This window comes from Felis catus, chromosome C1 (genome assembly GCF_018350175.1).
Source record: "Felis catus isolate Fca126 chromosome C1, F.catus_Fca126_mat1.0, whole genome shotgun sequence".
Lineage (NCBI taxonomy): Eukaryota > Metazoa > Chordata > Mammalia > Carnivora > Felidae > Felis > Felis catus.
In genome coordinates, this window is record NC_058375.1 from 79,467,022 (window position 1) to 79,492,064 (window position 25,043).

Below are 25,043 nucleotides of genomic sequence, written 5' to 3' on the forward strand. Positions count from 1 at the left end.
TTAAGATACTAGAAAGTCAACACTTGGGTCTGGAAATACATTACCAGTACTCCATACTCCCACTGTGTCCTCCTGATCACACCCTGTTCTCTTATAATTATCCTGACCTCTTCTAACGCACTTTACTTTTTTATGTATTTTTATGCTTTATGTTTCTTAGAGTATAAGGTGGTTTTGTGTTAAATCTAGAATGCTCTTTTAACTGGCAGGTTCAGTGTATTTATGTTTGTAATGATTATTGATAAATTTGGACTTATTTCTGCCATTTTTGTGCCTGCTATTCATCTCACTTTACTGTCTCTTTACATATATATTTTTTCGTTTTCTCCATTTTTTTCCTCTACTGTTTGAAACTTTGACCCTAATTTTTCTTAATAGCATTTACCCTTGACATTTTATATACTTAAAGCTAATCACTATGTTTTAGCTGAACAAAGGGGGTCCCTTTGTTCTTCTACTGATGAGAAGAATAACACTTGATCAGAACTCTAGTAACGAATCTCCCCATTCCTGGCTTCTGTTGTTTTAATTAACTTCTCAACCTCACATGGTAGACACTGTTGTTTTAATATACCTAAAAGCCTACCAATTTCTCTGCTTGACAATCCTTAAGTCTCCACCCTTTCTTCTAGATGAATTGCTTCCTCCCCACCCCACTTTCTTTCCTTCTGGAGCTGTTAGCACAGAGCCAGAGTCGGGTCCCAAACTCAATGAACCACGTTGAGTTTGATCTGAGCCAAAGTTGGATGCTTAATTGAGCCACTTAGGTGCCCCTCTAGTTGCTCTTTTAAACTATGGCTTTTTCACCCCAGGGCATTTGGGGCTGCTGTGGGCTAGGGGCCTGGGGCTCACCAAGGTGGCAGGCCGGCTATGGTGCCAGGACCATGTTCCTAGCTGCACTGTTAAGGTGAAAGGGAAACAAACCATGGTGCTCATTAGTCTCTCTGACCCAGAGAGTTCCAGCAGCTCCCCAACTATTTGGCAGGGTGCTAGGGCTAGTTCCTTTATGTTCTAGTAGCCCTTTTAAACCATGGCACTTTTTTTTTTTCCTGTGCCCCAGGGCAAACGAATCTGCTCACGGTTTTTCAGTACCATCCTTCTTCACTGCAGTTTGCAGCTTTGGGGGTGTGTGTGGGGTGGGGTCCCTTTGTTACTGTGTCACCATTCCTCTTGCTGTTCTCTGTGTGGTTTCTACCTCTTGTTGAGCAGAAGCTGTTCAGTCAGCCCTCAGTTCTTTAGGAGGAATTGCTCTATAAATAGGTGTAAATTTGGTATATCTGTGGAAGAGGTGAGTTCAGGGTCTTCCTATGTTGCCATCTGGGACTGGAAGCTCACCAGTCCCATTAGTTTCAAATGCATTGATGTCATGAAATATACTAACATCTGGGTACCTACTTTATATCAGGTGCTGTGTTGCACACAGGATATGATGAGGTTAACCTGACCAAAGTCAACTGCTAGCAAACACCACAGGTCTACCCTATATAACTATTGACTCTGTCTCCCAGGCCGAACCTTAAATTCTCCATCCCACGCTCATTAATTTTGGTTTATTAGGATATAGTCTCTAGAGAAGAAGGTAGGAGATAAGATTATTCTATGCTGATGAGTTGTTTAATATTAAAGAGACTAGATACAATTGTTTCACAAAAAGATATATTTTCATTTGACTATTTACATTTCTCATATTTAAAGAATATCATACAACTGATACCTTCTGAAATGTTTCATGCTTTTAAACTCTGTTCTATTTACACTTATCTGACAAGAAATTTAAAATGGTCAAACGCCTCAGTAATAGAAAGCAACCAGCCAACATAGCCAGATCTTCTCTTAAATTTGCTGATCAACATTAGCAATAGTTACCTTCATAATAAATTATCTTCATTTTAAAATCAGTAGTAATTTTAAACAATTCATAAATAAGTGTGCTCTGTGCAATTTACATGTTTAATATCCTGTGGATACTAAAAGCTTGTATACTGTCAGATTTGCACATTGTTACTTTATCAAACAATAAGCCTTCCCAAAGAAGAAACTGGAGAAGCTTGAAATAATATCCTAAGGTATTCTCGAGAGTTATCAAAGCTCTGCCTGCTTTACTGGAGGAGGTTCCAATTTACGTGAGAGGGCAGTTAAAATCTGGTTGAATTTCTCATATCTTTCTGTCTGATTGACTTGTGCACCTTTGCTGCCCCATAGCAATCGCATTTGAAATTCAGTCTTGAAGATTTCACTCATTTCTTCATCTGGTTGAAAACCTAATATAAAAAGAGAACAGTTAATTCAGTTTTCAAATACAGACTGAAAGACTACTTGCATAAGGTAGGTAGGATCAAAATGAACTTCATCTTGTATCAGAACTTTAAGAAGAGCCCCAAGGAAAAATCCAGGCTCTGTTTTCCATAAGGGAAGGGCAGAGCCCCATGGTCAAGGACCTGAGCACTTTCAGAGAAGGGATACCAAGGAGACTGACTAAAACAGGACAGAATAAAATTGGTGTGCACAAGCCACTGTGGGAAAGTGTTTAAAGTACCTTGTTCTGTTTTTACAGCTTTCTTGATGTACAGTTTATGTGTCATGATTCTGCAGTTTGATTTAGAATACCCTGTACAAGTTGTAGAACCATCACCACCACTTTTAGAATATTTCCGTCACCCTCACAAGTTACCTAGTGCCTCTTTGCTTTCTGTTGCTATTGTTTCACCTACAGATTTGATAGAAATGCAAACCTACAATGTGGCCTTTAGGTCTGGTTTATCTTGCACCGTGTTTTTGAGAGTATTCCATGTTGCCTGTTATCAATTCATTCCTTTTCACTGCTGAGTAGTATTCAGTTATACAGACATTCCATGTTTTGTTTATCCATTTACCAACTGATAGATTCGGACTGTTTCCAGTTTCTGGCTGTTATGAATACTGTTGTAAACATTTGTATATAAGTCTTTGCACGGACATGTGTTTTCTGTAGTAGAGGAATTACTGGGGCATATGGTAAATCTATGTTTATTTTAGAGAAACTGTCAAACTCTTTTCCAAAATGGTTGTACCATTTTATATTCTCACCAGCTCCAGCTTCTCCACAAGCTGCCAAATCTTAGTATTATCATTCTTTTTAAATTGTAACCATTCTAGACAGTATGTATTATCTCACTGTGGTTTAAATTTATATTTCCCTAATGACGAATGCTTTGAACATCTTTCTGTATAGTTGTCATTTGAAGATCTCAGGTGTAGCATCTATTCAAATCTTGTTTGTCTTAATGAATTCTAAGAGTACTTTATACAGTCTAGATATAAATACTTAATTGGATAAATGTTTAGCAAATATCTTCTTATAGTCTGTGGCTTGCCTTTTTACTTTCTTAATGGTATCTTCTGAAGAGCAAAATTTAGAATTTTGATTCATCAGCATTTTTTGGTGTGGTTCAGGCTTTTTGGGTCCTAAAATAGCTTTGCTAATCCAAGGCCACAGTGAATTTTCCCTATGTCATCTTATAGGAGCTTTATACTTTAGCTCTTACATTTGGGTCTGTGATCCATTTTGGATTAATTAATGTATATGGTATGCAGTAAAGATGATTCATTTTTTCTTTTGCATATCATATCCAATAGTTCCAGCACCATTTGTTGAAAGACTAAATCCAATGAATTTCGTTGGCACCTTTCTCAAAAATATATTGACAGCCATATGTGTGGATCTGTTTCTTGACTCTCTCCCTCTGTTTCATAAGAGAAGATCTGCTCTACTTAAAGCCAAGAATATTCAGTCAACTCTATTAGTGAAGTAGAGACCAACAGCCAAAGAGTCAGACAGGCTGTGGTTCTCATCTTTGATTACTTCTGGCTTAATCTGCTCTGTCCTTAAATATATCTCTACCATCTAGATTTATAGGATCTTTGTGGTTAAGAATAGAAGCCTTCTTTGTCCATCCTTCCATGTGAAGCCAGAATATCTTTGACAGATAACATCCTGGAGGCCAGATGACGACTTCCATTCATTCAATTAACATGCTTTGAGTCCCTGCCTTGGGCTGGGTATTTGTTAGTTGAGCAAATCTCTGCTCCTACTGGGTTCATAGTTACTTCCAGCAATGGGAACTTGCTATATAAACCTGTAGCAGGATTAACTGAGAAATACCATTAGATACCTTTAAAGTGATTTGCTATAGAGCAGCTTAAAGTGCTTTTCTCAAAACCCATTCTAATATATTGACTTAGGCAACATTTAGGGTAGTAGAGTTATTAGCCTTGTATAAATAGGCACTCTAATATCTGGTGAATTGAATTATGTGCTTTTATTTTTTGAATCCTACACTGCCAACTGTGGAGAACTTTCTGAGGAAAAACTTGAAACAGGTATGTAGTTCTTAAACCTACAGCAGATACAGTATAAATTGTTTAGACCCAAATTCTGGTTCTGAAGCAACAACTTTGCTTTATGGTGAAATAAATAGGCCTCTCCTGCCCTATATAATTTTTTTCTTAACTTTGTGGATATAACTTTGGGCCCTTGGAGAATTTCAGAAATACAGTGAAGAAGAGAAAATAGTCATTCCTGATAACCACCTTGAATAAAGCCTTCTTTCTCGTACCTGCTTCCTAAATGGTCTTTTTTGCCTACAAGCCTTCAGCTCTCCAGCCTCCCACACACAGATGCAAAATTTAAAATAAATCTGACCATGTCATGACACTTTCCCATGTTTAAAACCCTTAACAGACTCTTTCACAGCTGCAGTCCTACAGGGAAGGCCTTCCCACCTCCATCCACCTCCTTCAGTCTAGGTGGTCATTACTTAAGGCACACTTTACATGAATCCAGACCTAAGTACTGGTGGTTTATATTTCTCTCCACGCTGTCTCTGCAGTGCCTTTACCTGTGTTGGACCCTCTGATGCTAAAAGCAGGGGAGCTCACCTCCCAGTGTGACTGGGAAGAAACAGGAATGCAGATAAATGAAGTCACACAGAAGTCTAACTCCCCATATTGGCCCATCACATCTTCAAATAGCTCCGATCAGGAGTTCTAATGGTAGGTAGGATGACCAATTCCTTGTTGACCCTTTCTCTCAGCTTATTCTATGCCACTGACACAACCGAACACATAAAAAAGGATAAACAGGACTCTCAAGTCACTTAGAGATTAAGAGAAAGTAAGGATTCATCGTAAGAAATGGAATTTCATGCCTTCATCTTTCCGATTTGGTCTTTTCCTGAGACCATCCATGCTTTTTCAAAGTTCCTTCATTCTAATCACTCTGCAGAGTAGAGAGTGGCCTATAGAACATAGCTCTTACCTTCCAAGATCCTCTCGGCGTTCATCCGGTAGCTGTCTGCAGCCTCTGCCATGAGACGGGCTGTTGCCAAGTGGTTCAGCATAATCTCACAGCTTTCGTCATTTTTTTCCCACATGTCAGTTCCTTCAAAAGTGACCTCCTGGCGCTCCATTAAGGTCACAAGAGGCATCAATAGTGGGACTGATATTTTGTTGGGGGGAACACACGTAGACTCTGAAAAACAGGGTAAAGGTTTTCTATGTTATATTCTTTTTTCCAAGTTAAGCAAAGACAGTTCCAATTCAAGATGGTGACGTAGGAGGAGCCTGTGCTTACCTCCCCCCAGTGGGCACACACAACTCTGCAGGTAAATATGGAAATTCCTCTGGAAAAAAACTAAAAACTGAGCAACTCCTACATATCAGGTGAACAAAACGTGGTCCACATCGAAGTAGGTAGGAGAGGTCAGGACTCAGTCTTGTCATAAACCCCAACCCTGGCACAGCAACCCACAATTGGGAGAGAACTCAAAACTTGCAGCCTCCTTGCGTTTAAGACCTGCACCAAAGAGACAAGCCCCCAAAACATCTAGCTTTGAAAATCAACCCTGCATACATCCGCAAGACCCACAAGTCTGAGACAATCTGAGAAAGAGCTCTTAAAGGGCTTGTGTGCTCAGACTCACCTGCCCCACGGCTCACCATGGAGTCAGCCAATTAAGAGGGGCTCATTTGCTAATCTTGAAGAGTTGGTCTGAGGAGCAGGCATTAATTTAGCGCACAGCCAGGGATCCGCTGGCTGGCAGGCAGCATCTTCACGTTCTTCCTCTGCCTTGTTCTAGCCGGCAGGTGCCATCATTTTTTCTTGCTTCCTGTGGGCACCATCTATATGCTCTCCCTCTGCCAAATTCCAGAGTGCCAGTATCTCCAGAGGGGAGATTTTACATACATCTGGTGTCTCCATTTTTGTGGCTGTTCCTCATGATACAGCCCTGACCACTTGGCTCTGAAGGCCAAAGGGACTTGTGATTCCATGTCTCACAACTGTAACAACTGGAGAGACAGGCACCCCTAAGGCACAGCACAGACAGCCGACTGAGACACATCCCCAGTCTTTCTGGGAAAGAAGCCTATTTGCTTGTCCTGGAGCTTTGGCCCGAGGGGTGGGCTTCATGTTTGGCACACAATTGGGGCCTACAGAGATGCTCCCAGATAATGTAGGGTTGTGGACCCATCTTTGCACTCTCTTCTGCCTTGCTATAGCTTCCTGATACCTCTCAGAAGGGAGCTAGCTAATACATTTCTCTGAAGCCCTTTTTTTGCAACTGTCACCCAGGAGACACCTCCAGATTACCTGGCTCTGGTGGACAGTGGGGCTTATGCTTGCCTTCCCACAGGATTATATATATTTGCATAATTTAAAAAACTGATGCCTGAGGGTCTGGCTTCCAACTGACCAAATCTGGGTGCTGAGACCCTCCACTTTGGGACACTGACAGGTCTTGACATATCCGCAACTACTGGGAGCCATGAAATATAGAAAAAAGACTGCTTGGACAAACACAAAGGTTAGACAACCAAAAACTAGGTCCGGGTTGAATGATAAGGTTCATCTCCTACATGAGGCCACTTCTTCAAGCCTGAGAGAGGTGGCTGTTTCATCTAACGCACAGAAACCAACACAGGCAAGCAAAATGAAGAAACAGGAATATGTTCCAAATGAAAGAACAAAACACAGAAGAAACCTTAATGAAATGGCGATAAGTAATTTACCTGATAAAGAGTTCAAAATAGTGGTCATAAAGATGCTCACTGAATTTGGGTCAAGAATAAACACAGTGAGGATGTCAAGAGATAGAAAATATAAGTACCAGACAGAAGTCACAGAGCTGAAGAAAACTGAAAATTACGTGAGAGGGTTTCAACAGAATAGATGGAGCAGAAGAAAGGAGTAGTGAACTCAAAGACAAGACAATGGAACTCATACAATCAGAGCAGCAAACAGAAAAAAAAAGAAAAACGTGAATATAGTCTTCTTGATGACATTCCATAACTCCCTTAAACTAACATTTGCATTATAGGAGTCCTAGAAAAAAAGAGAAAGGGGCAGAAAACTTACTTGATGAAATAATGGCTGAAAACTTCCCTAACTTGGAGAAGGAAATAGACATCCAGATCTAGGAAAGCCCAGAGAGTTACAAATAAGACCTACCCAATTAAATTGTCAAAAGTTAGTGAAAAGGAAAAAATCTAAAAAGCAGTAAGAGAAAAACATGTAATGTACAAGGGAACTACCATAAGAGTCTATCAGCAGATTTTTCAGCAGAAACTTTAGAAGCCAGAAGGGACTCACACAATATATTCAAAGTGCTAAAAGAAAAAAAACCTTCCAATCCAAGTATAATCTATCTGGCAAAGCTATCATTCAGAATTGAAAGGGAAAGAAAGAGATTTCTAGACAAAAGATAAAGGGGTTCATCACTACTAAACTGGCTGTACAAGAAATGTTAAAGGGACTTCTGTAAGCTGAAAAGAAAGGGTGTTAATTATTAACAAAACATATAGAAGTACAAATCTCACTTATAAAAGTAAATAGTAAAGATGGATTAATCACTAATAAAGCTAGTATGAAGGTTAAAAGACGGAAGTGGTAAAAAGATGTATAATGTGACATCAAAAACAAAACGTGTGGGAGGTAAAAATGTAGAGATTTAGAATGCATTCAAACTTAAGTTGGTATCAACTTCAATAGTAGACTGTTATAAATTGTTAAATGTAAGCCTCAAGGTAACCAGGAAGCATAAACCTACAGTAGACACACCAAAGATAAGGAGAAAGGAATCCACGCATATCACTAAAGAAAATCATCAAGTCACTAATGAGGTGAAAAAGAAAGGGGCAGAGAGGAATGATAAAACAAAATAATGAAAGCAAGTAATGAATGAAAACAATGAAAAATGGCAAAAAGTACACCAATCAATAATTAAATGTAAATGGACTAAATTTTCAAGACATACAGTGACTGAATGGATAAAAAAAAAAAAAAAGACCCACCCTTATGCTTCCTACAAAAGACTCACTTCAGATATAAGTACACATACAGACTGAAAGTTGAAGAGATGGAAAAAGATAATTGTGCAAGTGGAAACCAAAACAAAGCTTGAGGAGCTATACTTATACCAAATAGGCATTAAAATGAAGACTGTAATGGGGCACCTGGGTGGCTCAGTCGGTTAAGCGGCCGACTTCGGCTCAGGTCATGATCTCGCGGTCCGTGAGTTCGAGCCCCGCATCGGGCTCTGTGCTGACAGCTCAGAGCCTGGAGCCTGTTTCAGATTCTGTGTCTCCCTCTCTCTGACCCTCCCCCATTCATGCTCTGTCTCTCTCTGTCTCAAAAATAAATAAACGTTAAAAAAAATTAAAAAAAAATGAAGACTGTAATAAGAAACAAAAAAGAGCATTACATAATGGTAAAGAGATCAATCTGATAAGAGGATATAACATTTGTAAATATTTATGTGCCCAACATAGAAGCACCTAAATGTATAAAGCAAATATTAACAGACCTAAAGGAAGAAACAGACAACACCACAATAGTAGAAGACTTTAATACCCCACTTACTGGACAGATATCCAGATAGAAAATCAGTAAGAAATAACTACCTTAACAACACATTAGATCTGATGGACTTAACAGATATATACAGAGTATTCCATCCAAAATCAACAGAATACGTATTCTTAAGTGCACATGGAACATTCTCCAGGGTAGATCATATGGCAAGTCACAATACAAGTCTTAAGAAGACTGTAATCCTATCAAGCATCTTTTCTGACCACAGTGGTATGAAACCAGAAATTAATTACATGAAGAAAAGTATAAAATTACAAATATGTGGACGTTGAACAACATGCTATTAAACATTCAGTGGGTCAAAAGGGAACTAAAAGAATACCATGAAAATCGAGAAACAACATACCAAAATCTATGGGATGCAGCAAAAACAGTTCTAAGAGAATTCATACTCATCAATCCCTATCTCAAGAAACAAAAAAAATCTCAAACATATTTTACACATCAAGAAACTATAAAAAGAACAAACAAAGCTGAAAGTTAATAGAAGGAAGGAAACAAAGATTAGAACAGAATGAAATAGAGACTACAATGACAATAGAAAGTATCAATGAACCTAAGAGCCGGTTCTTTGAAAAGAAAATTGACAAACCTTTAGCTAAAGACTCACCAAGGAGATGACACAAATAAAATCAGAAATGAAAGAGAAGTTTCAACTGAAACTACAGATAAACAAAGGATCATAAGAGACTACAATGAACAATTATACACCAACAAATTGGACAACCTAGAAGAAATTAATATGTCCCTAACAATATACAACCTACTAAGGTTGAATCATGAAGAAATAGAAAATCTAAACAAACTTATTACCAGTAAGGGATTCAATTAATAATCAAAAATCTCCCTACAAACAAAAATCCAGGACCAGATAGCTTCACTGGTAATTCTACCAAACATAAATGAGTACCAATCCTTCTCAAACTCTTCTGAAAAATAGAAGAGGAGGGAATACTTCCAAACTCATTTTATGAGGCCAGCATTACCTTGCTACCAAAACCAGACAGGGGCTCTACAAGAAAAGGAAATTACAGGCAATATCCCTGATGAACAAGGATGCAAAAATCCTCAACAAAATACTGACAAGCTGAATTCAACAATACATTAAAAAAGATCATATACTATGATCGAGTAGGATTTATTCCAGGGATGCAAGCATGGATCAACATATACACACCGATCAATATGACACATCACATTAATAAAATGAAGGATAAAAATCAGATGATCAACTCAATAGATGCAGAAAAAGCATTTGACAAAATTCAACATCGATTTATGATTAAAAACACTCTCAACAAAGTAGGTATAGAAGAAACATACCTCTACATAATAAAGATCATATATGACAAACCTACAGCTAAATCATACTCAATGGTGAAAAGCTGAAACCTTTTTTTCCTAAGATCAGAAGCAAGACAAGGATACCTACTCTCAGCACTTTTATTCAACATAGTATTAGATGTCCTAGACTGAGCAACTGGGCAAGAAAAAAAATAAAAGGCATTCCAACTGGAAAGGAAGAAGTAAAACTGTCACAACTAATACAGGAATTCAGTAAAGTTGCACGATACAAAATTAATATACAAAAGTCTGTTGCATGTCCATACACCAGCAATGAACTATCAGGAAGAAAAATGAAGAAAACAATCCCACGTACAGTTAAATGAAAAAGAATATGTGGGAATAAATTTAAGGAGCTGAAAGACCTGTATACTGAAAACTATATGACACTGATGGAAGAACTGAAGAAAACACAAAAAATGGAAAGATACTCTGTGTTCACGGTGTCCATACTATCTAAAGCAATCTAAGATTCAGTGCAATCCTTACAAAATTCCACTGGCATTTTTCACAGAAATACAGCAAACAATCCTAAATATGGGGGAACCACTGAAGACCCCAAATAGCCAAAGAAGTTTTAAGAAAGAACAAAGATGGAGGCATCATACTTCCTGGTTTCAAACTATATTCCAAAGCTATAGTAATCAAAACAATATTTTATTAGTATAAAAACAGACACCTACATCAACGGAACAGAATAGAGAACCCAGAAATAAACCCATGCATTTATGGCCACTTAATTTATGACAAAGGAGCCAAGAATGTTCAATGGGAAAGGACAGTTTCTTCAATAAATGGTACTGAGAAAACTGAAGAGCCCCATGTAACAATGAAAATCAGACACTGTCTTACACCATACACAAATATCAACTCAAAATGGATTAAAGACTTGAATGTAAGACCTGAAACCATAGAACTCCTGGAAGATAACATAGGCAGAAGCTTCCTGACATTAGTTTGGCAATGATTTTTTTTCTGATAGCAAAGGCAAAAATAAACAAGTGGGACTATATCAAACTAAAAAGTTTCTCCACAACAAAGAAAATCATCAACAAAATGAAAAGGCAAACTACTGAATGGGAGAAGATATTTGGAAATCATATTTGATAAGGGGTTAATATTCAAAATATATAAAGAATTTATACAAGTCAACAGCAAAGCAGAAAGAAAAAAAAAACACCAATGAAAAAGGCAGAGGATCTAAATAGACATTTTTCCAGAGGAGATACAGATAGTCAACAGGTATATGGAAAGGTGATCATCAGGGAAATGCAAATCAAAACCACAATGAGATGTCACCTCACGCTTGTTAGAATGGGTGTATCAAAAAGACAAATAACAAATATTGGAAAGGATGTGGAGAAAAGAGAACCCTTGTGCACTGTTGGCAGGCATGTAAATTAATACAGCCACTATAGAAAACAGTATGGAGAGTCCTCAAAAAATTAAAAATGGAACTACCATATTATCCAGCAGTTCCACTTCTGGGTATTTATCTGAAGAAAACAAAAACATATTGAAAAAAATATCTGCACCCCATGTTCACTACATTATTTACAATAGCCAAGATATGGAAACAACCAAAGTGTCCACTGATGCGAAGATATGGAAACAACCAAAGTGTCCACTGATGCGATGAATGGATAACGTGGGTATACTTATATACATATTTATAAATACACACACACACACACACACACACACACACACTGGAGTATTACTCAACCATAAAAATAAGAAATGAGGGATGCCTGGGTGGCTCAGTCAGTTGAGCGTCCAACTCTTGGTTTTGTCTCAGGTCATGATTTCACGGTTTGTGGGTTTGAGCCCTGTGTCGGAATCTGTGCTGACAGTGAGAATCCTGCTTGGGATTCTCTCTCTCCCTGTCTCTTTGCCCTTCCCCTGCTCATGCACTCTCTCTCTTTCTCTTTCTGTCTTAAACTTAAAAAAATAAATAAATAAATGAAATCCTGCCATTTGGGACAACATGAATGAATGGACCTTGAGGGCATTTTGCTAAGTGAAATATGTCACAGAAAAAGATCAATACTGTAACTATATATGTATATCTTACATATGTAATATATGTGTCAATACTATGATCTCACTTATATGTGGAATCTAAAAAAATGAAACCAAAAACCCCCAAAAAGTTCCTGAGCTTATGGATATAGAGAACAGATTGATGGTTGCTTGAGCCTGGGGGTTATGGGTGGGCAAAATGGGTGGAGAGGGTCAAAAGATATAAATTCCCAGGTGCAGAATAAAAAAGTAATAGGGAGGTAACGTACAGCACAGTGACTATAGTTAACACTGCACTGCACATTTGAAAGGAGCCAAGAGAGTGGATCTTGAGAGTTCTCCTCACAGGAAAGAAAAATTTCATAACTGTGTATGATGTAGGTATTGATGGGATTGTGATCGTTTTGCAATAGACACAAATACTACATCGTACACCTACAACTAATATAATGCTACATACATTACACTTCAATTAAGAAAGGTAAGCACAGAATGAGATGACTGGTAGCCCATGTCCTGTTTTGGCAACTGCAGTTCTTCTAGAAGTGATGCTGTCATCTGATAAAAAGCCTTGATGATCCATCAACAATCCTACAGATAACTCGGGTATCATGATATGTCCGGCTCAAGGCTTTGATCAAACCAGAGCAGACGTGACCTAATGGTCTCACAGACACACGCCTGCTTGTGCTGACTCTGCACTCACCTCTGCCTTCATGCAGGATTTTGCTGAAAGGCTTCAGCTGTTTCTCATAGAGGATGGCGGTCTGGGTGTATTGGTGCCGGAGGGCAGTCCATGTTTTTTCTAACCTTGTGATCTGGAAGAAAGACAGGTGTGATCATTTTGGAAAAGGCTCTCTTTAAAATAAAGTCAAAGCAGTTGAGAGCATCGTATAGAGAAAGGCTAACCCCCATCCCACCCTGTTCTGTATTGCTCTGATGGCCCATCCAGAGGCAGCTCAGTTTCTTCTGTGTGTGCACGAATCTTTGCACACACACATATACACAACTTTTTATATAAAATGCATCTCATACATTACACATTTTTTTCCATAGAAGTAGTACAAAACAAGCACAGACAGCCTTATTTTGTTAAACTTCTGCATGAAGTTCCACTTTATGGATAAAGTTTAGTCTCCCAGAGAGTTTTAGAAATTTTTTTCCATTATGAAAGTACCTTGTGAAGATTTTGCAAATGTGTCTATGTGTGAAAATATCTGGGGGGATAAATTTCCAGAAGTGTAATTACTGGGTCAAAGAATACATGCATGGTAAATGTTGATGGGAATTGCCAACTGTCCAGAGGTTATATTGATGAAAGCATGGACAAACAGAACATACAGCATTTTAATTTACTCGTAATAATGTCTGAGACACAGAGAACACTGCCCAGACCATATGATGCCACTACTCACTCCTTTATCGTTTGTTTTAGAACAGTCAAGGCCAACACCTGCCACTGACTCTGACTGCTCTGAGACAAACCACCCCCACTCATACCATAAAACCAGCAAGCCTAAGCATCTGAGGTTTTTTACATGAAATAAGAAAGAGGAACGGCACTAATACTTGGGGGACAAGGGCCAGCTCTGTGTTGGGTATTTGAGGAATTTCAATTAATCCTCACAATGCCCCGCGAGGCAGTATTTTGGCCTCGTTTTACAGATCAGAAACCAGAAGAGAATAGTTAACTTGCTCCAGGTTTTATAGCTGGTAAGAGATTCATTTCCTTGGCCTCTAAGAGCTGCATTTTCCCAGAGGACGGTGTGAAGCTACCAGCACCCGCAGGTCTACTGGGACAGAAAAGACACTACTTGTCTTCCTCTGGCCACCCCCTTCTCAATGTGCCTTGTCTCCCCTTGCCCCCCACCTCCTGTGAAGTATCTGCCTTTCTGAAAGCAGCCCTGGTGTCTTGTTTGGGCCCATCTGCTGGATGCTCTTTCCTGATACTAGAAGCTACAAAGAGAAGACATGTTGAGCCTGTAGTATAGGGACAGGTTTGGATGATGATACACAGGACGGATGTGATTCTCCTCTTGGCTTTCCCTGGGTCTGCCACTTCCCTCCCCCAGCAGTGCCCTAGCTCATTGCAGGGTCCGGAATATCCTGGAGGACCAATGCCATCAGGAAGAGTCTGATGCTGCTGGAGGCTAGGGAGCCACCTGCAAAGGCATATTAGGTGCTCGGGGAGAAGTCCCTAATTGCTGAGTGTGATGTCATGGAGGGCAAGCACATGATCCCTCAAACATCCTCTTTGCTGCTCTGAGAGAAAGCTCTGAGCTGGAGGGTGACAGACACTCAGCTTACTCTGTCTGTTGCCTCAGCCTTCCAAAATTACAGGCAGTTTTGGCTAAGAAGAAATAAATATGATACAAATTAGAAACAACGTGAGTGAAAAATTATAACCTCTATTATAGGAGTCAGTATATCATGAAAATACATCTAGATTTGCTTATTCTAAATATGGAGCCTATGAAATTCCAGTATGTCTAAAGAGTTTTCAAACTGTTAGAATATTGTAATAGGAACTGACTCCCCCCCCCCCCCAAATTTCCTTGTGATGGCATTAAGTTGTTCAGCTTGTTTTTAGGGTGACCTTGCTTTAATTCATGGCTAGACCTTGCTCAAATGTGCTCTGACTTGCAGGACATGTGACTGTAGCTGTCTCCCCTAGTGGCAGTGGTGGATTTCCAGCTGTGGTTATGAAACAGCCAAGCTAAATGACCCACCCCGTGGTTTTGGTGTTACTGGTCGCAGACTGGGTTTATGTAGGACTAGAGGAGCCTGAGGGTGAGATTTTAAACGCCTAGGGCTTGCTTGGCAGGACAGAAACGGGAAAGTGGGAATCTGGACAATCAAGATAACAGAACAACTTTCCTCTGTCAGGTCTGTTCAATTTTAAATACAGACTTTCAGGTTCAACACATCCTAAAAACAGCCCATCAAAGCATATAAACTGCAAATGCACACTTTCAGAAACTCTAATTGGGAGGTTATCTGGCAGATAAGCTAGAAATCTGAATTTTTTAACGGAAGTCTCTTTTAGCTGACCTAAGGAACATACTTTGAGACAAGCCACTCTGGGGATTCTCAGATAGAAGCTCCCCAAATGCCTGATGACCCAGATGAGAGCAGTCTCTATTATACAACACACATTAGCCAGACAGATCATCTTCATTGATTCTTAAGGAACACCGATGGCTCCTGAGGACGACTCTTCTTACTGCATGCCAGAAAGAAAGTGTGGGCAGTCAACAATCATCCACTGTTTTTAAAAACAGAACCGAAACACTTAGGACACTGCTTTGGGTTGTCCCCTAATCCAAGCTGCTTTCAGTATGATTCAGTTTACCTTCTGAGATGGACGAAAATAGTCTGTGATTTGCTAAGCATGGGCTTGCAGACCACTTTGCAGAACAATGAGTGCACACAGACCCGCAGGGCACACGAAGCAAGTGGAACCTCACCTGTGGCATTTCTAGGGCTTTCATGATGGCCGAGAAAGAATAGAGGTCCCCCATGGAGTCTTTCAGTTCCACCGCCACCTGGATGATCCTATTGAGGGTGGCTGCTCGGTCCTCCAAAGAGCCCGTGCAGCCCAGAATGTCCACTGCAATGCCGATGGCCATCGTGTTGTGTCTGGGAGGGAAGAGATCAGTGGTCAGGCCCAGGGGCGACAGGACGAGGAGGAAAGGAATGCAACCCAGCAAGAAAAGGGACTAACTTTGTTGCCTTTTGCTGCCTTAGCTCTGTGCTGGCAGCTCGGATAATTTGGTTGCTGATTTCAACAGCGAGATCACTCCCACAGTTTGCCTGTGGCAGGGCCTGGGCTAGGCCTCAGAGGGTGCACTACCAAGAGTCAGAAAGGGCAGGACAGGGCCATGTGCAGCTCTGGATCTGGGGGCATGAAGAGGACCCTGCTGGGGTAAAGCTGCTAAAAAGTACATGTGGCTCCCGGTACCTTCTGCCATGAGAGGTCCAGGGAGACACCTGGTCCCTCAACACACTGGGGACTCCCATTCTCAGGGGAGCTCTGGCCACCTCCACTGTGCCCCTGAACTGGGGAATGGAAGGAACAGGAAACGAGAGAATATACTTGACCCAAGAAGACGATATGGGTCTTGGAACATAAAAAGGGATGAGGAAGTAAGAATGGAGAGTCTGTGTGTCTGGTCAAGAGGCCAGAAAGTGAATGGCGATGTGGACAAAGACTGAATAGCCGACCGGCAGGAATTTCCCTGTAAAGTCAGACCCTAATAAAACAGAAATCTTGTATCTGCCAACAATCCTCCCTTTTCTCATCCTGTACTACCAGGGTCAAGCTCACAGACCCAGAACAGGAAGCACAGTGATGACAACGGGACTAATATGAATGGGGTCACAGAGCAGTCTCTGCCGATGGCAGCAGCACAGACCGCAGTCCTTTCCTTCTCTCCCTACATCAGCTGACTGCTTTGGGCCAGAAAGGCCTCCAATAACTTTCTTCCAGGCTGTGGTACAAGTGCTGGAGGTGAAGCCCCATCCATAGTTTTGGTTACTAAAATACAACATGCCTTTGAAACTCTGGGGCCACCTTGTTCTGAAAGTTCACAGCTAAGGATGTCACTCCACAGCCACGCTTCTCTCTGGCCACATGTGTTGGTCTCTCTCTCACTGCTCTAAGCCAAGGGTGGCATGATTCATCAAGTGGCTAGCATTACTACTTTCTCTAATGGTTATGAAATATGCAATGAGCTCTCCTATCTCTGAGTGTGTTTGTGTGTGTGTGTGTGTGTGTGTGTGTGTGTGTGTATGGCGCTTGCTTGCAGTGTGACCATAGGCTGCTCCCTGACTGTCCACTCCTCAATCTCTTCACTGTAAAAATGTGAGCAAGTCTTGTTGTGAGAAACAGACAGCGTGGGGGTGTAAAAATCATTAAAGTGCCATGGGGCACCTGGGTAGCTCAGTTGGTTAAGCATCCAACTCGATCTTGGCTCAGGTCATGATCTCACGGTTCATGGGTTCAAGCCCCATATCAGGCTCTGTGCTGTTAGTGCAGGGCCTGCTTGGAATTCTCTCTCTCCCTCTCTCTGCCCCTTCCCTGCTCTCTCAAACATTTAAACAGTAGTTGGTAACACAATTGTCTCTGTGTGCCCATCTTTCTCTGTATCTTGGTCCATTTTGTCTGTCTCTACCTCTCTACCTTTTTATTTCTCTCTTCTTCCTGATGTCTTAATGGATCCAAACAAAATTTTAATTTTTTTATTTTTATATATTTTTAATTTTTATATTTTTATTGAATTTATTCAAGTTTTTTTTAATGGTTTTTACTTATTTTTGAGAGAGAGAGAGAGAGAGAGAGAGAGAGAGACATAGCGCAAGTGGGAGGGGCAGAGAGAGAGACACACACACACAGAATCCGAAGCAGGCTCCAGGCTCTGAGCTGTCAGCATGGAGCCCGCTACGGGGCTTACATTCACGTACCATGAGATCATGACCTGAGTCGATGTCGGACGCTCAACTGACCGAGCCACCCAGGCAGCCCCCTCAAGAGTTTTCTCATTTGTAAAGTGTTAAGGTTGAGCTGAGGATTTCAGATGTTTCTTTCAACTAACAGTAACTAATTTTCCATGTTGCCTTCAATTGATTCTTTCATTCACTGTTTTTTCGTATGTTTTAAATGGCCTTTAATAAAAGATAGGTTCTCTACCTCTTTAAAACCCGGCATCATATTAATTAATTCTATCCATTCATTCAACCAACATGTGCCTAAAACCTCCTGCATATACCGCTGTAGGAAGAACAATTCAGCATGGCAGATCTGAGGCAAGAAGAGGCACTAAATGTTATACCAAGGACATCTCCACTCAGTAGGCCTGGAATGGGTGAGGTGGTAAATTAAAAATCAAGGGTGATGGGGCGCCTGGATGGTGCAGTCGGTTAAGCGTCCAACTTCAGCCAGGTCACGATCTCGCGGTCCGTGAGTTCGAGCCCCGCGTTGGGCTCTGGGCTGATGGCTCAGAGCCTGGAGCCTGTTTCCGATTCTGTGTCTCCCTCTCTCTCTGCCCCTCCCCTGTTCATGCTCTATCTCTCTCTGTCCCAAAAATAAATAAACATTGAAAAAAAAATTAAAAAAAAAATAAATAAAAATCAAGGGTGGTTTGTATTTGATTCTAAAACACAAGATGATGATGTCATTTAACCTTCTGAAATGGCTATAACCTTGGCCTTTATCTAGTAAACACACTGTAAGGAAGAAAACCGCTCCCCAGACTCCAGCAGGCAGATCCCCCAGGTCAGCCCTGGGCAGGAAGCAAGCCAGGCAGAGAGGCTCCAGGCAAGGAGGGATCAGGAGAAAGGGGAAACAGATGGAGACAGGAGTGGAATTCAGAAAAGAGCCTGGAGAAGCCCCCAGCCTGCTGACCTCAGAGCACTCTGCTGGGCCCAGAGCGCACGTCCAGCATACCTAACAACACCGACAAAGTAAGGTCTGGAACCCTGGGATATTTCAGCTGAGACGCATCACATGGCAAACAGCTGTCTCCGTTGAAATGGTGACCACTGGCCCAGCAACAACAGAGGACAAGCTAGTGGAACTGAGAAGCAGGCCCCTGGGACACTAGGGAGGGGAGAAGATGCCTGGAGAGAGAGGCTAGAATCTAAGAAAGCCTGTAAGGAGAAGTAGGAAAATTCAGAAGTCAGGCCTGCCATTCTCCAGAGGCATTAAACAACAAGGATGCCTGAACAAAGCCAAGGACCATTTCCTAACCTGCTGCCTCCCAGAAGCCTTTCGTTCAGCATTCTGGATGTCTCCTATCCATGGCTGTGAAGCCAAAGCAACAGTGGCAGGGGGGTCCTTTTATCAGCTCTCTAGCCAGGTAACCTTGAGAGCAGCTGTATGGATTCCCGAGGCTACCTGAAATGCAAGGTTTACTTTTCAGGAGCTGACATCCTAGGAATGTGATGTCCACCAGCCACATAGGGCTATTTACACTTTAAAAAGTAAATAGTAAAATACGATACTGTGTCTCCCAGTCACTACATTTCAGGCTCTCAATAGCCCCATGTGGTTAGTGGCTACTGTAATGAGATAAAAATATTTCAGCTGCCACAGAAAGATGTCATGGGGATGGTGGCCCTCGGGCCTTGCAGCCTCTGAAGCATCACTGGCCGCCCTCTTCTCATGGAAAGCTGGGGTCTCAGTTGTCCATCACAACCCATGTGTGTGTCATGACAACTAGGAAACTGGCTGGACAAACAGGATGCTTAAGATAACAAGACAGTCTTGCCCAAATCAGTGGTCTTTGCTTGTGTGTCAACAAGTCCAACTTCTGTGGTGATACAGGAATGATACAGGAATCTGGTCTAGCACTTCCTCTCTCTTTTTTTCCTAATCCTTGCTAAATCAAAGGACTTTGCATGCTCTTTAAGCAATTGTTCTACACTCGTGTTTAAGGTTTAAGTGCTTCTCTTTATAACATGCCTCGCTACCTTCTGTCTTTTTAATTTCTAAACATCCAGTGTTCACACGGGTGGGCTTTAAAGGACAGCCAGGGCCCGGGTATTTGGGGAACTTGTGAGAGAGGGGAGTGATGCTTTCGAGGTTGGGGGCTCCCGAGCGCCACCATCCCCTGCCCATCCCTCAAAGAAGACACTGTTCAGACTCTGTGCTTCCCAGCCTTTCCCACAAACTCCCACTTGGTCCTAAAGTGATCTTAAACTCAGAAGAGACAGAGGAGCCTCAGCTCAGTGAGGTGGCGAGATGTCGGAGTCAGTCTGCCTGCCACCGCCCGGGGCTGGTGGCTGGGTGACTTCCGCTGGCAAGGGCCAATCATCTGTTCTGTCCTCTACTCCCTCCTGGGGAAAGGACAGGAACGCATTCTTTGTTCCCCCCCGACTTCCTCTGCGCTTTCTCTTTGTGCTTCTCCAGGAATTCCCTGGCTCAGGCTTCCGGGAGAAGGGAGAGGCGCTGGGGTGGGTCAGTGGTGTGCCCCTCTCTGCTCTGACAGGCCGGAAATGCAAGGACGGCACTGCTCACCTTTCAATTATGTCCAGGCGCAGCTGGTGGCCATACGGCAAGGTAATGAGTTCCAGCCCTGAGCTCACACCCATGTTCTTCCTCATCTCTTCGGAGACTTCAAGTATCCTAGCGACCTGTCAAGAACACAAGTTGAAACACACCACGGACATGAAGGCAGCGCGTGAAAAGAAACACACTGAATTGGGACAGGATGGATGCACTTGTTACATTTCTTTTTGAGCAGCAGCATCCCCAAATACAGTTTCCGAATGCGATTTGGAGGATTCTCATACACGACTGGAGTCTAAAACCTGGAGGAAAGCACCTAAATTGGTCTGCAGAATCCGCACATTTTGGTGTTTCTGCCCGGCCGGAGAATGGTGTAGTTCTGCCAGCTTTTGTCTAACACAGGCTGGATCCCGCGGCCAACAGCAGCGCCGCCTGCGCACAGAGCGATGAGCCCCCGCAGTGACAAGGCTGACTGTGGCCAAGCACCCCGCTCCTTTGCTGCGGGCTCCACCGTTCATGTTCTCACTTAACAGCAGGGCTGGCTGCTATTACCCTTAATTACACCTCTCCTGGGCTCAGTAAATGCACCATACGTCTGGAAACTATTAGAGGCATGTACAGCGATTTGAAACCTGAGGTCTGAAGCACACCCACTTCTCCCCAAGAGGCCTTCTTTGTGTGTCCCAGACAGCTCTCCCCATCTTAGTTCCAGCGTGCAATCACGGTTTACTGGCACCAGCTATTAGTCGGCCATTTATAGTTATTACATGCTGCCTCGAAATGTTACAACCGAGTCACTGCATGTCTAACACCAGGCTAATGACGCTTCCCTAATAGTGTGACTACCAGATACAGTGGGTCTAACCAACCCTGGACACACAGCGGCCACGTGGCAGCCACGGAACGATTCTTCTCCTCCATCTGCTGCAGTTGTCCTGGACCCTAACAATCCGAGGCAACCAAACAGGCCAGATATCTTCATAATGGTCCACAAAAAACATCTGAAGTTTGGCTGATATTATTAACCCCGACCCTTCACTTCTGTGGTTGAGCAAAGCAACCACTGTCAGCCCTGAGGAAATGAACCTGTGGGAATTAGCTATCCAGTGGCGGACTGGGAAACAGGATGCAGAATTCCTACTATGCTCTCTGGGCCTCAGTTTCCCCTTCTCTAACACAGCTGCTAAGTTCACGTTTCTAAAGGACTTTGCAAAGGATCAAATGACTTTAAAACCTCAAAAAGCTATTTGAAAATACAAGCTGTGAGTCACCGGCATGTAGAAGAGGGAATTTTGGCTTGATCTCTGGAAAGGGATTTACACCTTGAGGATGGCAAGGCAGCCCAGATGCATACTGCAGCCACTTAAGGTCACATACACTTTGCTTGCTTGTTTAGACAGCTGCCCCATCAGAGGCTCCAAACCCAGCTTCTGGGTGGTGGGCATCCTCTAATTCACGCACACACTATGTAATGAGATTGAAAGGTTTATCATTGATTCAGTTTTGTTTTGGAAGCACTAGTAACCAGAGTGATCCCTGCTCTGAGAGAGAAGCCTCCAAGTCTGTTTTCTTTCAGTGTAAACACGCAATCCCCTGGTCCCTTTCCTGGGGGTTTGCCAGGATATGCCAAGGCCCGCTTGCCCCAAGGCTGACCTATGGGACAAGGGGATCCTGAGCTCACATGGCAGGGCTGGGATTAGGTCCCCTGGGGAAATGCCCAGAGCTGTGCAGCTCATGGATACAGAGGAGGGATGGACACTGCTAGAACATTTACTATGCAATGGACCCGGCAAGCAACATTGGTGCTCCACCATGAGGCATTCCCACCTCCCTCTGCTCTTCTGACCTTAGCTGTCCTATCTGCAGGGCCTCCAAATTCTGCCTGCTCCTCATCCTTTCTTTGGGAGCTGCTGCAGTGACCCAGGGGGAATGCTGGCCCTTCCCAGCTGTCAAGGGACCTTCTAAACTCTAATGAGATAGCCTGGCTCTGCCCACCATTTCTGCTGCCTTCAGCACAGGACTCTGATCTGGACTATGCACTTAAGGGCCTGACTCCCTCACTGAGCTGCAAAGTGCTTTAAAGGAGGCAATAACCTGGCACTGGCTCAGAAGTAGAGACTTAAAAACATCCAAGTAAAGACCTGCTAGTCCCTCCCCCCCCCTCCCCCACCCATCACCACCTTCACTGCCCACACAGTGAATCCTCTGTAAACTGAACCCTTGACACCCGAATCTCCACACACGTATGTCGTTTCCCACCCAGAAGATGCTTTTCACATTCCTCAGCTGGCAAATTCCTATTCAGCCTTGAAAACTCATCTCAGACATCCCCTCCCCTGTTCCCCTTTCCCCCATGTTCAAGACCCTGCCTCAGAGGCCCCACAGCTCCCGTACCTCCCCCTGCAGAGCATTTCCCACCTGGGCTGTGGTCTGAATTCCTGCATCACTGTCCTTCCCCACATCCCCCACCGTGGCCGGCCTGGCCCACAGTACATGCTCCATCAAGGCTGAATACCTAACACTAATAGCCACATTCTGGGCCAGGCATGGTGTGTGGAGGCTTTACATAAGTTATTTCACTTAGTCCTCACAACCACCTGGGTAGGTGGTATTGTTCTCTTTCTCTTATAGGTGGAGAAAGTGGAGAACCCGAATTAGACTCAGGCAGTTCATCCCCAGAGGCCAACTGTAACACACTGGGCCCACTTCTAGATACTGCAACAAGTGGGTGAAGACAGGCTGCACTCTGGGTGCAGGCCAGGGCGGTGCCCATTCGCAGTGTGAGAGGGGCTCAGTGGACACCCAACCCACAGCCCCAGGAAGAGGCTGGACAGGCAGCCTTGAGACACTTAGGACCATCCATTGTCATGATGGTCTTTCTGGGGATCAGCCTGGGGTAGGAACCAGCACGCGGGCCCCAAATGCTGCCCAGTGCCTGTTCTCAGCTTCCGAGTGGCCATTACATTTGGAGTGGGTAACAACAGCTCTCATTCTATTTCCCTCAGAGATGCTGACTGTGCCTGCTTTGTTGGCAAAGCCCTGAAAGTCAGTGGTTCCAGTAGGAGAATAAGGAAATGGCAGTGGACTCAGGAGAGAGGGAGGAACACTATCAACAGTGCTGTCCTTGGAAAATGAAGGTGGGCACAGTGAAGCGGACTCCTGCTCTGGGTCTCCGCCTCACTGCGCCAGGGGGCTCCATCCAGCCCTTGTTCTAAGGGTGCCTGAAGGTAGATGGGGAGGGGGGTGCCCAACCAGGAGGACAAAATGCAAAGAAAGAAACCGAACCGGAAAAAGGGCAGGCTTCATGTTCCTTCAGCTGAGAACACACTTGAGCTCTAGATTCATGGCTGCCGAGGTGGTAGGAATGTTCTAGACCCTCCTGCCAAAGGGCGGTCAGGCATCTCACCTCCTTCTAGACTTTCCTAGATCCTCCAAGCCCTGTCTGAGGTCACAGGCAAGGATTCATTCCCTCCTGGGAATTAGGCTGATCCATTTCTCCACAAGGAGCTTCCTCAGTGGAGAACTCAGGCAGGTGCGTACCAGACTCCTGGCCTGTTGGAGTACCAGGGCGGGGTCAAGTAACTAGAACAGGAATCTTAAATCCTCTTACTGCCCAAACCGGTTTAGCTCACTTTAAAGTGAGGTAAGGATTCGCGTCAGGCTCTGGGCTGATGGCTCAGAGCCTGGAGCCTGTTTCCGATTCTGTGTCTCCCTCTCTCTCTGCCCCTCCCCCGTTCATGCTCTTTCTCTGTCCCAAAAATAAATAAACGTTGAAAAAAAAAAATTTAAAAAAAAAAAAAAAAAAAAGAAGAGGGGCGCCTGGGTGGTGCAGTCGGTTAAGCGTCCGACTTCAGCCAGGTCACGATCTCGCGGTCCGTGAGTTCGAGCCCCGCGTCAGGCTCTGGGCTGATGGCTCAGAGCCTGGAGCCTGTTTCCGATTCTGTGTCTCCCTCTCTCTGCCCCTCCCCCGTTCACGCTCTGTCTTTCTCTGTCCCAAAAATAAATAAACGTTGAAAAAAAAAATTTTTAAAGTGAGGTAAGGATTTAATATGACCTGTGAGCACTGCCCAAGGACACCCAGCCAACCACGTGAACAAACCCTTGTTCTTCAGCACTTTGCCTTTCCTGGATCTTTCCCCCAGGGCCCTTCATGCTCTCACAATACACACACACACACACACACACACACACACACACACACACACACACATACACACACGGAGAGACCACCTCTCAGGCCTGGCTCAGTCCTACTTTCAGGAAGGGGTTTGTTTAGCCCAGAACAGCTAGTACCTCCTTAAATTCCTGTAGGCTGTTTTGGGAGGCGTCCTACCCGCCTTGTGAGCTCCATCAAGTGGGGACTCCCTAGGGGAGTGCTCAGAGTCCAGTTTCCCGTCATGATTCATGACCCAGGAAATGTATTTAGGAAAACTCAGCTCCTAAACAGGCCCTGAACTCTGAAGCTAATTGCCTTCACTGAGCTACACACAAATAAGGGCTTTAAATCTCACCACAGCCTCACCTGTTGTTCCAAAGCATGGATTTGTCTCTATACTGGGAGATAGGCTGAGCCCACCCTGGCCTGAGACAACTGTTTTCTAGAAAGATCCCTCTGAAGGATAACTTTGCTGTGGGGTCACCTATGAACAAAAGTTGCCCATATCTAAAAGATATGCCTCCTATCAAAACTGATTATGTAAACACATATTCAGTTATCTGAAAATACAGTCATGATATATGTTCAATCAAAGACTCAGGGTT

General features: G+C 43.2%; 1 protein-coding gene across 6 annotated transcripts in view; it reads right to left on the minus strand.

The window, feature by feature from the left end:
* Positions 1–1,639: 1,639 nt before the first annotated feature.
* The window catches only part of BCAR3 (BCAR3 adaptor protein, NSP family member), a 138,774-nt gene continuing 115,370 nt past the window's right edge, over positions 1,640–25,043 (minus strand). For all 6 annotated transcript variants that reach the window (XM_045036216.1, XM_023258917.2, XM_023258916.2 and 3 more), the window contains 5 exons: positions 20,292–20,407; positions 15,742–15,913; positions 12,981–13,092; positions 5,297–5,509; positions 1,640–2,261 (listed from right to left, as the gene is read on the minus strand). In XM_045036216.1, the coding sequence (XP_044892151.1) occupies positions 2,083–2,261; positions 5,297–5,509; positions 12,981–13,092; positions 15,742–15,913; positions 20,292–20,407 (792 nt within the window). In that variant the 3' untranslated portion in view covers positions 1,640–2,082. The remainder of the gene's footprint in view (positions 2,262–5,296; positions 5,510–12,980; positions 13,093–15,741; positions 15,914–20,291; positions 20,408–25,043) is intronic.